Source organism: Plectropomus leopardus, chromosome 1 (assembly GCF_008729295.1).
Source record: "Plectropomus leopardus isolate mb chromosome 1, YSFRI_Pleo_2.0, whole genome shotgun sequence".
NCBI lineage: Eukaryota > Metazoa > Chordata > Actinopteri > Perciformes > Serranidae > Plectropomus > Plectropomus leopardus.
Window position 1 is genome coordinate 30,279,325 of NC_056463.1, and position 15,265 is coordinate 30,294,589.

At 41.8% G+C, this 15,265-nt stretch overlaps 1 protein-coding gene across 7 annotated transcripts in view; it reads left to right on the forward strand.

Annotated features, from left to right (window-relative positions):
* Positions 1-15,265, forward strand: part of chd9 (chromodomain helicase DNA binding protein 9) — an 81,031-nt gene that overhangs the window by 11,771 nt on the left and 53,995 nt on the right. Inside the window, exon 1 of one of the 7 annotated variants that reach the window (XM_042481753.1) lies at positions 12,062-13,376. The exons of the other annotated variants lie outside the window; for them this stretch is intronic. Within the exon in view, the coding sequence (XP_042337687.1) occupies positions 13,347-13,376 (30 nt within the window). The 5' untranslated portion in view covers positions 12,062-13,346. Of the gene's footprint in view, positions 1-12,061; positions 13,377-15,265 lie in introns of those variants that run through there. 7 annotated transcript variants of the gene reach the window in all.

The window sequence follows — 15,265 nt, forward strand, 5'->3', positions numbered from 1 at the left end:
CAGCCCTGAAACTTGACACCATGCATCACCCCAGCCATCACCCCACCACCCACATGCACCACACGCGCACATTTTGCACGCTCACACACAGGCACACTCCCCTGGGAAACCTGCTGCTTCTTCACCCACATGGTAATAGGCTGTCTCATTCACACACTTTCCCTGATCACCTCCCCCAACACCCACACAGCCCCCTTCTCTTTCTCTCCCACTCCCCCCCTCTGTCCCTCTCTCTCTCTCTCTCTCTCCTCTCTCTCTCTCTCTCTCTCTCTCTCTCTCTCTCTCTCTCTCTCTCTCTCTCTCTCTCTCTCTCCCTGGCCCTCTGGCTCACTCGCTATGTCAAGTGTTCTGACTGTTTGCATCCGGCCTCATCAGCCCGTCTGTTTGGAGGCCTGCCAGATGAGAGCGGGGGCGGGGGATAACTGGGGGTCAGAGGTAAACAGGAAGTCAGGCGGTCTTCGCTGCGGGCGGAAGAGGAGGGCCCAGTGGAGGAGGAGCTGCGAGAGGGGAGGGAGGCGGGAGTTGTACTTGGATTGAGTGTTTCAGGAACATGTCGGAACGCTGCCAGCCCTAACTGTCAGTAGGTCTGCATTTAAAGTATGCTCTTTTATTCTGCTCTTATATCCTTCTCTCTCTTGTCTCTGTCTCCCGGGATTAAATGGCTTTGAATATTTTCCTGGAGTGATGGGTGGGCAAGTGTATGCTCAGTGGTCAAAATGTGGAGGGAATTTTGTCGTGTGTGTATGTGACTGGAATGCAAGGCTTTTTGGTTGTGATGTGAGGCAACCTCCTTGAACTCATGTTAACCTTTGACTATCAGCGAAAGGAAAGCTAGCAGGTTAGACTACCACAGTTTCCCAGGGGCATAAACAGACTTTAGACTGTCTTTGGGAAGACAGCATGAAAATCACTCGTAAAAAATTATCCTCAGTGCAGCAGAGGAAATCAGAAAAGGCATGAAGGAGTAATGACCCCTTTGCCCTTGTGTTTACAGCTGACACAGTGGTTGTCTTCTTGTGGAAGGAGGGAGGGATCGTCTCAGGAAATCTTGGAATAAAACATCTCAATATCACCTGAAGCTTGTACGAAGCGAGACAGAGTAAAACCGGTTGAAGTTAGTGCGGCTGCAATAAGTTTGTCTTACTGCTGCACTTTATACGTGACTTTCTTTCCCACAGTTTGACTTTGACAGAACTTAATGTCGGTCACATTGTCCACAGAGCCGGCAGTTGGCTCACTGGTTACTGATTTGTAAGTTCAGCAAACAGGTTTGTGTCAGTAGGAAGTCATTTGCTAGTTGCCATGGATGCCTGTGTTGCAAGTTCAGTCTTTGTTTATCGAGTGTTATGGTTGTGTTTTACAACACTTAGTTTCTGTTGACAGTGCAATTGACTGATTTAATTCAAGCTCTACTTTAGAAGAAGATAGTTTATTGTTGAAACTGGTGTCATCGATCATCACTCACTGTGTAGTGAGTTACAGTACTGTCATACAGGTGCACTAAAGGGTAGGGCTTTAATGATTGCAGATAAAATTGATTAATTTAAAAGTAAAAAGAAACTGTCAACATGGGAAGAACTTCCACTTTGTAAAACCTCAGGGAGCTATTTTTTTAGTTCATTTTTATTTAAATGTTCACTTGATGTTATTTAAAAAAGTGGCCGGGAACTTGCTGTATGTTATGTTGAACGTTTCAGTTTTGATTGAACATTGCTAAAGGCATTTAAACAGAGTTTTGTGACGGAGTTTGTTACATTCCAAATTCTAAATATTGATAGAAAGATTTTCATTTTAATTGTGAATGCATATCTGTTCCAAATATTGGTTATTGGTCTCATTAACTACTAATAATCAGTACTGGCAGTGGCCCTGAAAAACTAATATTTGTCAACCCCTACTAAGAGGTCAATTTAAGAAAACAAAAAGGAAAACATATTAGTTGCAGAGGTTTACCTGGACAAGCACCTGTTCGGAAAAATTTCATCATTATTGACAAAATGTATTGAATAGCCTTTAAGAATGTGTTTCATTTTACCCATTTCAGCAAATTTGTTCTATTATTTGTCCACTAAACAATGTTCATTTTTAATCTTGAGAAATAATAAGTGTTTCACAGCATCTTGGTATTCCTAGGATGTGGCTAGACTCATTAACCTATCAATAATTCTGCTTGGATGATTGTTTCTAATAGCAATTTTGATGAGCCCTATTTTTCCAGAGTACCCTGTGATATAATACTCATAGCAGGTCTCCAAATTGAAACCCAATTTTTTCATCCATTTTTATCCAAATTTAAACAAAATTCTCAGATAGAGATGCAATAGATCCTATCCAAAATAAACACTAAATGTGCCTTGTGTATCACTGCCTATTGTGTACTGCTGTTGGTGTAACAGAAACCATTTTGAGCTTAATATCTGAATATCTGTTTGTTACTGACAGTTAAAATTACACTTTAATGCACAACTGAAAATGCTATATCTTATTGTATCAAGTCTGTGTTTAATTGAAATGTAGTCTTAAGTCAGCTTTGAAACTAAGTCTGGGTCTGCTTTGAAAAATGAATATGCATCATTTTTGTGTTTGGTTGTAGCGCATTGTCCAAAAGGTAGATGTGCACCCCCAAAACCTTTTTAAAATGGGCTTATTATAGCTAGTACTGTTGAGAGAGAATCTCATCAATGGTTGAGAGTCTCCAAAATTGCAAGTGCAGCCTGAAGAAAAACCAGGAGCAGTTATACTGGGAAAGCATGTGAACTTATCATGAAATACCTCACATTGTGATTAATAAGTCAGTGTAATTATAACGTCTCCAAATTGTTTTTATTTTAGCTCACATCCTATGAAAGTGTTGTATTATTATACAAAGTACTTTATACAAAGTACAATAGTTGTTTTGTTTTTTTCTTCAGTTTTTTAGTCAGAAAAGCATGCTGAAATATAACTGAAAACAAACAGTGGCACTTTGTTGTTGTTTTCGACAAGACAATTTTACTCTTTTCAGGAACAAGTTTTCTCTTCCTTGTCCTGCAATGAGTGGTGGTGGTTATTTCCTGGAGAATTGAGATGAAGTAATGAGACAAAGTGGTCAGTTTAAAACATGTGGCCTATGTAAAGTTTCTAGTGTGCCATGTGTATTTGGGGTTTAAGCACTTCGTCCGTCCAGTGACAGAGAGTAGCTCATGTGTGTTGTGGTCATGTTTTAAATACATTTTTAAAAAATTTTTAAAAATATTTTTTAAATACATTTGCTTTCATGAACAGCAAGAACTCATTTTGAATTTTCATCAAGATATTTCTTTGTCATCACTTGCTGCTCTTTGTCTGCTCTCTATCATTGCACAGAGCTGAGTTGACTTATGGATACTGATGGACACAATTTGATAAAAGGCAGCAACTAAAGGACATTGAAACGATCCAGTCTGTCTCTGAAAGCAACAGCTGTACATTACAGTGTTTCTATCTGCGTGTGTCCACCAAATAATCGAACTCATAACAATGTGAACATGATTCATGACCAGTATGGCCTGTTCAGCCCAATTTTTTGATTGAGAATATATTCAATAACACTTTTTTTGTTTTTTTATTTTTTCAAAATATGATTGAACTTAATGATTGTGCTACATTGTTTTCTGTTTCATCAATGCACAATTTTTGATTTAGAGATGCAGAATTTGTGGATTCTTGCCTTTATTTGGCGTGCATGTTCTGTATGTGCACCCCTCTGTGTAATCTCCTCTCTGCTCCATGGCGTTCAGATATATTATTACATTATTCTGTGATGTACTTTTTTTATGTATTCATCTATTTGTTACCTGGTTTTCCATTTCAATCAAAATGCCCAACATCTCAAACACCAGCCCTCTTACCCACACTTTTATGTATATTTTTTGTATTCCTTTATGAAATTCTGCTTTTGTAAATCAAAATCAGAAATATTTTATTGATCTCAGGGGAGAAATTGTGGCTCATTACAGTCACCCTGATGCCAAGAAATTAGTACCAGCACAAAGTATGACAAAAAAATACACATACAGTAAAAATAAACACAATCAGCACTAGTATGTAAATGTTTAAAATTATAAATATATATAATGTGCTGAGTGTGGAAAAATGTAAAACTATGTGCCTTATGCTACAACACAGTGTATAAACCAGTATGTATGTAAAGTAAGAAATATAAAAGGTGTACGGTGCTACAATGTACAACTGATATATACATAAATACGTAGAACAATAAGAATATATACAATATATATGCATTATGATTTTTTAAAAAATGGAATAGAGGGGATAATTATGTTGTCTTTCTTGGTGGGAGAAAGCTTTTGTTCCTGGTCCCTACCACACCAGCGGGGATTCACTCCCCAGTCACCTGCCTCGCTCTGAGCAGGAGGGGGATATCAGAGCGGGGGGGAAAAAATCCTTACTTCATCATATCCTGAAGGGTGCAGGTCGACTACACACCCACTCTGTCTTGCTTGTGTGCAGATGTACGTCTTTGCCTCTGTGTGTGTGCTCCTTTTTGCACAGGCATTGGCCCTGCTCACTCTTTGCACTGCTTCAATAATGAAGGAGTTGTAAAGGTCTGGCAGTAAGCCCCTTGCTGAATTCCCCTCCACCTCATCCCTCCCTCAATTTCCTCCCCTCGCTCTCGGTCTCTGTCTGGCTGTCTCTCTTTGCATCCTAAGGGACCTCCTCTCGGCTCCACTCTTCAGTGCACCGATGTTCCCATTAATGAATGGCATCATCCGGCTTGCTTGTTGTGCACAGTTGAGCTTCACTTCGCTGCCTGGTGTCTGACCTGCTGTGCCGTTTCTGATTCAAAGAGCACTACGTCATTACTTGGAACAACCACGCTTAAAAAAAAAAAAAAACAGCCTTGAAGAACAAGGTTCATGATTTTGTTTCCGACACATCATGTAAGATACGCTCAAACCTTGAACTGTTGAATATGGAAAACACATTTAATTCGAAGGGGGTGGATGAATCATACAGCATCTGCAAAACTGTCACTTCTTTGGAAGGCACCTGTGCTGCTTTAAAATGTTCTCAATTATTGGGAAAAGGTTTCTGAAGATTTCTGAATGAAGAGACCACGTACGTAGTTCAAAGCAATATTCTGGTTTATTACAATATGGATCTTATCTTCAGAGGTTTGGCCAATGATTCTGTTGGTTTTGATGATATTTTATGCAGCAAAGTAATGCTGAGATCTGGGAAACGTGCTTTTTCACAAAACAAAACAAACATCCATCTCAGTTTAAAGGCCGTATTTCCTGGTTCAATTCTGACACACCATATGCTGACATTACTGGTTTGTTCACTTCTGGTATTACCTCCATAGGTGGTTAAGATAATCTGGCAGCATATTTTATGAAGCGATCACGCTATAGGTCAGCTACAAAGTCCCTTCTTTGGGCAGCCTTTGCATTTCTACACAGCACCAAACAACAGTGTCATTATGCTGCTCCAGTGTGTGATTTTAGACAGCATGCCAGCATTATAGAACCATAAGAAGCGTGACATTTAACACAACAGCATCAACTTCGAGATTGGTATTTAAGTTATGCACCAGCAGTACTTTAATAGTAATAATAATAACGATAATAATAACAGCAGTCTTTTACCGTCTGTGCTATATGGTGGCTGATCTGATCACCTGCTCAGAGGACAATCAGCTCCCGAACCTCATTGTTTTCCCAGTTTGTGGACATTCACCTCCACTGTTTTTCTTTGAGTTAGCTGTTATTAAAATGCTTTTTTAGTGTCCTGAAGTGGTTCGCACATACAACACATCATCAGATATCACACCTGACCTGCCCCATGGTCTTGTTCTGCCGGTTGTCCTTTTTGGAAAGACACCATTACTGTTACTGCATCCCGTGGTGGCTTAAAGGCGCAACAACTCTGTCTTATCCTGCGATCGTACCTTTTATACAGAACAGTGAGGTGGCGTAACAGCGTAATATTTTCACCTTGAACAGGCATTTTAAAAGGGGCTCTTTTTTTGCAATTTTGGAGACACTCAACCTGTTTGTTAAACTTACCGCTCATATTTGTCGCCTTGTCGAACTGTTGTTGCTTGTGGATGAAAAAAAAAGTCCAAATACAGTTAATAAACTAGAATTATCCTTTAATGTTTGCAAGACATTCTCCAAAAGGCCTTAGCTGGAGTTTGAGTAAGGCACTCCTCTCTGTGAGAAAATGACATGCAAACACTGATGTTTTGTCGAAATTCAACAACTGCTTGTGTGAAAAGACAGAACCGACTGTATGTGATGGCTACACAGGTCACATTACTGCTACCTTGACTCCCACTGAACCACTAATATTTTATTTAACACAAAAGAGACCCTCATTTAGAGTGGTGACCTATGTTTGAACTGGAAAGGATCCAGCATGGCACCGCTGGCATGAAGAATTTGGGAGTCAGCTACTAATTGTAAAGGGTGTCCCTCTGTGGAGGGGATGGCCTCTTGCTTTCACTTTGGCTCATGCCCGCTAGTGCGTGCACACAGTGCGAGCCCTTAAAATATCATCTTAAATCTTGCTGAGCGACTGCCCTCTGAGCTGACACTTAAAGATACAAGAAGGCCAGATGCCCTAGTTAGAATCACTGCCTGCTCTTCTCAGTCATTGGGCCTGATTGACACAGAGCCAGGCAAAGACTACACTGTATTCTATACAACTCTTACACTCAAGTCACCGATTTTTTCTTTTACAACTGTTGGTGAGAAAAATAAGCATCACGAGGAAGCCAAATTAAACACAAAACAGAGGTTAGGTTACATAAATATTAAAATCACAACTTGTTACATAGTATTTGGATTTTTTTCTAAGGTCCCATTTGTATTTTTCTCATGTCAGTCAAATGCAAAAAAACATTCTGATGTTTTTACCAGACTTATTTAGGCTACTTAAAGGTGATGGCAGACCTTCTCTCATTCCTGCACTCTCTCCTCACAGTCACCCCCTAGTGTTCACTTCTGTCCTAGCCAGATAACTAGGTACAACATGCTGCACCTGTGTCACTGCACATGGATCCGTCTGCGCTCATCAGCGTTTTTTATTAGCAATAGAAATAGCTGTCTGTGCTGAACTTGATTAAATAAGGGAGTCAATTAGCTGACTGCATAATAGCGGGCTAAGGCTGTCTTTGTTGGAGCTGTTGGATTGGAGTTGATTGGGAGTGCAGCAGGGCTGTGGTGCTGAGACGTGTCCTTGATACAGCTGGATCAGTTGGTTAATTGTATCCAGTGCACTAATTGCTGTATTTGCACATAATTAACTTGGTTTAAAGATTATTGCGTGTGTGTGTGTGTGTAATAGAGAGTGAATGTGTGTGTGAAAGGATGGAGGGGAGGAACAGGGTGTTTGCATGTGCACATGTTTGTGTTTGTCTGTCTTTTTGAGAATAGTCCTTTGAGCTTTACATGTGTGCTTTCTTAAAATATCCCAAACCAATGAACACATGTTTAGCAGTGCTGTATCTTCTGAGGTCAGTGCAGTTGATCTGAACTCTGCTTACTTCTCCTTTTTAATTTTGGGCTTATTGCATGATTAACCCTGAGGACGCAGCAATATTAATGTCTCAATCACACTTTGTTTTTAAGTTGAAATCGGCTGACAGTTTCCATATGATCAATCGTCTCTAGTGTGTGCCAGATTACTGTTAGAAATTAAAGTCAATTTTCAATACCATTCAACATAATTTAAGTGTTAGTTGTTTTTTTTTACAAAACATTGCAACTGAAGTGTACGTTTTTGTATTGTGCGCTTGCACAGGGCTGCTTCTCCCTGCACAGTTCTTCTGTCTGGCTTAGTAAGACAGTCTGGTCACAGTGGAGTAAGCCTGACTGTAGTTATAATGCTCTGTTAGACTTTGAACAGCTTCTCTAGAGGGCAAAATGCTCGACCCAGCTACTGTTACTCTTGGCCCCGAATAAAGGATCATTAACGCATGCTGCTGGATTTAATTGGTTGAGGAAGCATTGCTGTGCATCATGTCTCCTTTCATTTATCAACCCTGCCGCTGCCTCACACTCCAGTGTGGCTACAAACCGGCCTCTAGCCGTAGGCTTAATGAGCGGGGCCTAATCTTTTCTCACCTAGACTTAACAGTGCAATTTACGTATCATTAACAAAGTATCTGGTGAGACGAGGCATCAGTGATTTTTTTTTTTCTTTCTGTGAGAAACACTGAAGATAAAGCTTATTCTTAGTAAACAGTACTGAGGAACATTTTCAAGGAAGTGTGAAAAGTGAGGCAAAGGCTCAACCAAGGTGGTGAAAGTGATGAGACTTTGTTTATCTGGCATTGTTTTATTTTTTAATGCCAAATATGTTATTTTGTGGTAGAGTTGTAGAAGAGAGCGCTGGTGTGTTGTGGTTTGACGTCATCCAACACAACATGTGTCAAGAATTTCCATCTTTGAGGAGTCTGTATTCTTTTGACATGATGTTTTTCAAAATCATTCTCAGAATGCAGCATTCATGCACAGTGTCAGATCAAAGAAAAAGGACTTTGCTAATCAGCTGGGAATTTGTGAGAGACACACTGTGTTGCAGCCAACTCTAAAGTGTTCGATGTCAAATCAGCACAAGTCAGTACTGAATTTTGGGAACACTGGTGGCTATATTATGGGCAATCGCTAATTTTAGGATCCAGTCCTTCATTTTAGTGTTGGCAAGGGATGTTTTTATATTGATGACTGATAACTTCATTAGTTAAATGACAGAAATATTAATCAGTGACAGTTTCCGTCATCACTTATGAGAATATCCATACATCCCATCATATAATTTTGCAGATAAAAACATAGAGATTACTTAGCTACAGATCAAAGAACATAAGCAACGTGTTCGACCTCTGGTTGCTTTTTAAAATGTTTTAACATTTTGCAGATAATAGCTGAAAAACAAGATGTAATGGCTGGAGAATTTTGTGCCAAAATGTTATCAGCTTAATAATAAAATTACCAAACATTAAATATGTAACAGGCTCAGCTTCCGAACAGCATCTGTGATTTTTGTGTGGATTTGATTTCTTGTACGAGGACACTACAGCAGGGTTATTGGCAATCAGAACCCATTTTATTAGAATTAGAATTTGCTTTGGTGTATGAGAGAAATATACATTTCAAATAAAAGCAAGTAATTGTGACGATAAAGAAATATAAATATAGAATAAAATTACAATTAAAGTATAAAAAAACACTATGGAAATATGCACAACATGTGTTTAATTAAATGAGCTTTACATTTTTTTTTTTACAAGTGGTAGTTTTTTGCAAGAATGTGCAAAATTGTCCAAAGAATGAGCAGAGGTATACTGTACGAAGTGTTCAAAGAATATATACAGATATACAGTCTAGACATTAAGACTTGTGTTAATACATGCCTATTTGTGCACTTTTGTATATTTTATATTTTGTATATATTGATATTTTCTATATTTTTTCTGTACACACGGCTGCTGTGACAAGCTAATTTCCCACAAGTGGGATAAATAAACGTGTCTAAGTCTAATGTAATGAATGTGTGCAGATGTGCAGACACGAATGTAATGTGTACAATCTCTAAATGCCCTTTATAAAAGTGAAATAACCAGATCAAGCCCGTACATTGTCTACAGCAGCATAATTGCAAAACAGATGAAATTGCCTTTTTTTGTCATTCAGTGCACCATGGATAATATGACTGTTTACACTGGGTGACATTAAATTTCAGATGGCTATGGATTTTATCTGTGTGTGAGAGGAACAGCACTGTAGCCTCTGAAGCACCGGTGGGTGCTAGCCATCTTGTCATTTTCAGTCAGCGCATTGCTAGCTCTCAGCTCTCATTTCCCTAATGGTGAGTTAGTGGAGACTCTCACGGTGGTACAGGCAAGAAATGAGAGCAGTGGCGCACTAATACAGGCCCTTTGATGAGGAAGTAATGGAGTGTTCAGAGACAGACACCTGTGCCTCTGCAGCCACCCTACCTCTCTCTCTCTCTCTCTCTGCACACACACACACATGCATACACATTTTTTTTCTCCACTGGCTTCCTTTCACCAGCTCTGCTACTCCCCTCCCCTTCCTCTGCTCCCCTCCCCTACTCTTCCTCTTCCCTCCCTCTCGTCCTAAAACGAAGCCACTCCCCCTCATACAGTGCCGCCAGGCTTGTTTGCATATTAACTGTTTGGTGGCCAAGGAGCAGTGGCTTCATGCCATGTGACCATTGAAGCATGTGTATGTTGTTGACTGTTATACTCGCTCCTTCTTTCTATGCTCTCGTTTTGAAGCACACATACAAACAAACCTTTCCATAGAAGTAAAAAATATTTTATCATCACTGAAAACTATGTGTGATAACTAAGTCTTTCCATGTTTTATATCAGATGTTATACAGACTCAGTGTCTGTCACTGCTTTCTATTTTACCCATCAAATAGTCTGTTGGCCTCTGTGATTTATTTGGATTGTAGACAGCAGTTATTACTTGCCGTTTCATTTTCTTACCTTTATAGCAGAAAGGCAATTCTGCATTGTTACAAGTGCAAAAGGTTGCATAATTACAAACACCTAAGGCATATGCAGTAATGCAGGTTTAAAGTTTTATTGTCATTGTGCCTGTGTCAGTTTAGTAGAGAATATTTTTTTGTTTATTTGTGCTTTTAGGGGTTTGAATACCCATTACCCATGTGTTTTTAGTCAAAGCTCACCCCCATGTGTTTTACCCTTGTGGGCATTATCTGACAGTGGATTTGTTTTGCTTGGAGAGGACACTGTTGCTCAGCTCCCAGCAAGCGTGTGGTCTGCTTTAAAGTCCAAACTCCAAGGCCTGGCATGGCAGGTGGATCTGAGGCCTGCTGCTGCTGCTGCACACACTCTTAAAAAGGACAGTCATTGTCACACACACACACACACACACACACACACACACAGCAGTCATCTCTGTCTCTGTAGGCAATAAAAAGCTATAAAATGTAAAACTGCAGAACCCACACACAGTGATGAGACTTCTAATGCCACAGTCATACCTGGTCATCTCACTGATCTTATAATGTCGCCCTTCTCTCCTTACACACACATTCACTGACACATACACATTTAGAAAAAGGCTGTCCACACCATTCCAGTTGGTCAGTTGCATAGCTTTATTTAGGTTATCAGTCCGACATGTAATGTAAAGCCATATTGTGTTGTAGCATACACATGCTCACCCACATATTTCACACCATGCTAAATAAACTCACGAGTGGTGTGGTTTGTTCTGAGTTTGGAGGGATCCAAATGGAACAATATCAGAAATAATACAAAAATATGTGTGAACCAAAAGCCCCAAAAGTCACATTGTGTTCCCTGCCTGGATGTCAGACTCAGAGAAGCACACGGTGATGCTTGGAGATCCTGTATGCCTGTTAGGTTTATATTTTTAATCAATTGTGAAATATCCTAGGTGATGTCTTATTGTGTGTGTTGTATTTACCAATCTCTTTAAGTCTTTAGCTTGTAGTAGCTTTAACATGTCAGAAGATAATGTATTGACATATGGATTTTCAAACATGTTGTGTCAAAAGCATACCCCTTTCTTGCCCCAAGTATGTGGATGTTAGTCCTGGTAGCACTGGGCAGCTCACATACCAATGAGTGCAGCTGCATGAACAGTGAACAGGGTGTTGGCTAGGAAACAAGCCTGTTTGGCTGATTTTCTACTGTAAATAAAGATTTAACAGCTGATGGGGTAACTGTCAGTAAGTCAGGCCTGACCCAGTAGTGCTGTGCACTGTACCTGGCTTCAGGCCAGCCGTGTGTCTCTGCACGATTCCCGATAACATGTGCCAGCCGGTGCACATGGCCCCTGCATCATGCTGTCAGGAGTCCACTGAAAGGCCGGCTCGCTCCTCCTAGATCTGTTCTGGCGCACAGGAAGAGCTGCATGTCTTGGACACATCCCAGTTTCCCCTCTTGGAATTTTTTTTTTTTTTTCCAAGAGTCATAGCCGAGTGACCAGGCCTTGACCTCTCAAGTGCATGAACTCAGTACTGGAGACTCTGCAGAGTAGGCTGGGTGTTTCTATGAAAGTCTGCTGTATCCAGTGTTCATTTCTTAATGGTTGCAACTTTTTTTTTTGTGCTGTGTGTATTTTTAGCCTTTAGGTGTTTTATCTGTTTGTTCTTCCAGACTTCCTGTATGATGCTGTTCCATAAATAAATCGGCATGTCATTGGCAGTAACCTACATGGGGACTAAAAAAGCTACGCTGTTGACAATCTGTGGTGTGGGCGAAATCCAGTACTTCGGGGGTTAAGTTGTGAAAGTTAATGTAATAACTGCTAGCACCATCTGCTGGCCTACTTCCTTACAAAGAGAGAGAGAGTGAGTGAGCGAGAGAGAGAGGGAAAAACGAGTCTGGGTTTTAACGACATCTCTAATATTCATGCTGATGCATTTTGCTGCTTTGTGCTTTCATTTTCCGCCGCTCTGCCTGCCAGAGTCTCGAGCTCGCCATACACGCCCCAGCCAGGGAGAGGGGAGGGCAACGAGGGAGAACGAGGAAAAAGACAAGTGGGGCTAAAAAAAAAAAAAAAAAAAGGAGGAAAAAACAACCGGCCAAACAAGCAAGCAAGCTAACACAAAAAGGCTTTTTGTTGTGTAATAAAAGGAGTAACCTACCTTATCCTGGCTGGTGAGGAGCACGAGGAGAGGCGCAAAAAGAAAAGCGGAAAGAGCAAGAAATAAGGAGAAATAAGAGGGAGAAGGCTCTGAGAGGCGCACGCGAAAGGCAGGCGGAAAGAGGAATCAATGAGAGGGGAGGAGAGAGGAGCCGGGGGAAGGCAACTCTGACACACACGCACGGTGAGAGAGTGAGGGAGACTTGGGTGAAGCCGGACGACAGCGGAGCAGCACGCAGCAGCAGAATGAGAGCTTCCTGGACTGCCACGCACCTCCTCTACCGCCCACAGCGCTGCTCCCTCATCACCCTGTGAAGAGACAAACGAGGGTGAGGGAGAGAGAGAGAGAGAGAGAGAGCTCCCATGCGCTCCTCTTGAGCCCTACCCGCTGGGGGAGGAGGAGACGAACGGCTCCGGCGCTCTCGCAACTGCCTGAGGAGAAGCGCTGACCGGGGAGGAGGAGGGGAGGCAAAAACAAGGAGTGAGGGAGGGGAGGGGGGGACGCAAGGCTGAAGGAAGAGTGAGAGAAAACGACTGTTGGAAAAGGAAAGAGTGAGTTTGTTTGGAGGAGAAAGCGTGAGCGAGCAGTGGAGAGGGAGAGGGAGAGAGAAAAACCCGGCGAAAGGGCAAGGCTTTTGTTAGCCGGTTGGAGAGGGGGAGGAAAGAGGAAGAAAAAAAAGCACCATGTCTACAGTGAAGAGGCCAAGAGGAAGGGTAAGTGAGCTGCTCTGAGAGCTGGGAGGGAGGAGGGACGAGGGGGAGGAGGAGGAGGGGCCCGGCAGGAACTGAACAACCTCCTCTGCTACTGGCTCATGCTGCACTGCCGCCATCTTGAACTCATTGCTGCTTTATTTTCCTCCCCTCCATACTCATTTGCTTTGCTGTGCTGGACCTTATCAAGGCACAGTAGATTTACAGTGTTTTCCTTTCCCCACCCCCACTGTCTGCTCTACCATACATCTCTTTCCCACCCTCTCTCCAGGCTGCCCTGCGCTGTAGATTATGCACAGTGTGTGATGTGTGTGTGTGTGTGAGTGTGTGTGTCCTCCATGAGTTGAACCTGTCAGTCACCAGAGAGCTCACTACATGTGGAAATGAGGCAGTGAGAGCGAGGGAAAGCGTGCCGGCCCAAATGGAGCTTACTCTACCTTTTCACGGGCTGTAATGGTCCCCACCGTTTTCATGGGACTACGTGCTGCTAGAGAGATTGAAATCACTGCAGTGCTGGCAGGCTGTAATTTCGGTTATTTATAGATGTATTACACAGCTGCAGTGCTCCCAGTTTTGGTGCATTTTATATTTTCTCTGCCTCACTCACTCTCTTTCCGTCTCTCTGATAGGAGCCTGTTTTCATTTTTTTTTTCTTCCTCTTGCTGCTTCTTTCATGTGCCCTCATGTTCTTCCGCTCTAAAGCATTACTTTCAACCCCTCCCCCCTCTTTTTTTTTTACCATTAACTTGAATGAGAACATTCCAGCATGATCCAGTAAATTTCTTCCTAATAGCCTCAGCAGCGTTGCACACGTGAAAATCATAATGCAGCTCTTGTGTGTGTGTGTGCTTTTCAGCCTTCCTTCCAAATGAATCGGGAGTTATTCAACTCCCTCCCCCCACTTTGTTGGCGAGGTTCAAGTTAATTCTCTTTATTTAGCTAGCAGTGTGGAAAAAAAAGCAACCGGCCGCGCCTGGGCCATGTAGGCAAATGCAACACATTTTTAGATTAGGTCATCCATTTATGGGTTCCCACTCCGCTGGGCTCAAGGCCCACCACAAGGTGATTGTGTTGGCATAACCACAGTCACACCATCTATTATTCACGTATTATCATGTATCAGCCAGACTGGATAATTTATGTCTGAACGGCTCACTGTAACCTGCTACATGGAGCCAGTGTTTACCCTACCTTTGAAGGGCTTGCTCCATCTGAAAGAATTCCACTCGTATGGGCTCGGAGAGTTTTCATGGCACATGGTTTTAGAGTTTCAGAGTCTCCTCCACCTGATCTAAAATAATTCTCGTGGGGAACAGGGGCCTTTCTCATGCTGGAGGGGTGCTGGTGAAATTGCACAGGAGGCTGATAGCTGAAGTGTCGAGCGAGACGGGTCCAACCCCCAGCATCTAAGATGGGGACAGCAACAAGCAGTGCTGTCTGAGAGGTTCGCACAGCCTCCAGAAGGTTGTGTTTTTCTGAATGAATGATAATTGCCGTGGTCACATCACAGCGTTATTGTAATTTCATAAAGGGGTTGCAGTGGTATGCAGTATTTTTTTCTCAAAGCCCTTGATCATCACACTCACCCTCTGTTTATTGTTCAGTGAAATGGCATCTTAATGTGCTGGCACCATTTTCTCTAAAGGTTTGCTTGTATAAATCATCTATTAGCCATGGCCTTATACGTCACATCAGCCGTAAATAACAACCTTGTTATTTCGGGCTTTAAATTCTAGTATCATTCCCTGCTGTATGTTATAAAACATGTCGACATGTTTACTTTATGCTGATCTTGTTATACAGAGAAGGACAAATCCGGCTAGAAAATAGCTTAGAGCTTAAAGCTCCTTGGGGCAGATTTGTAATGTGGGCTTTATAAATATAATTGCCTT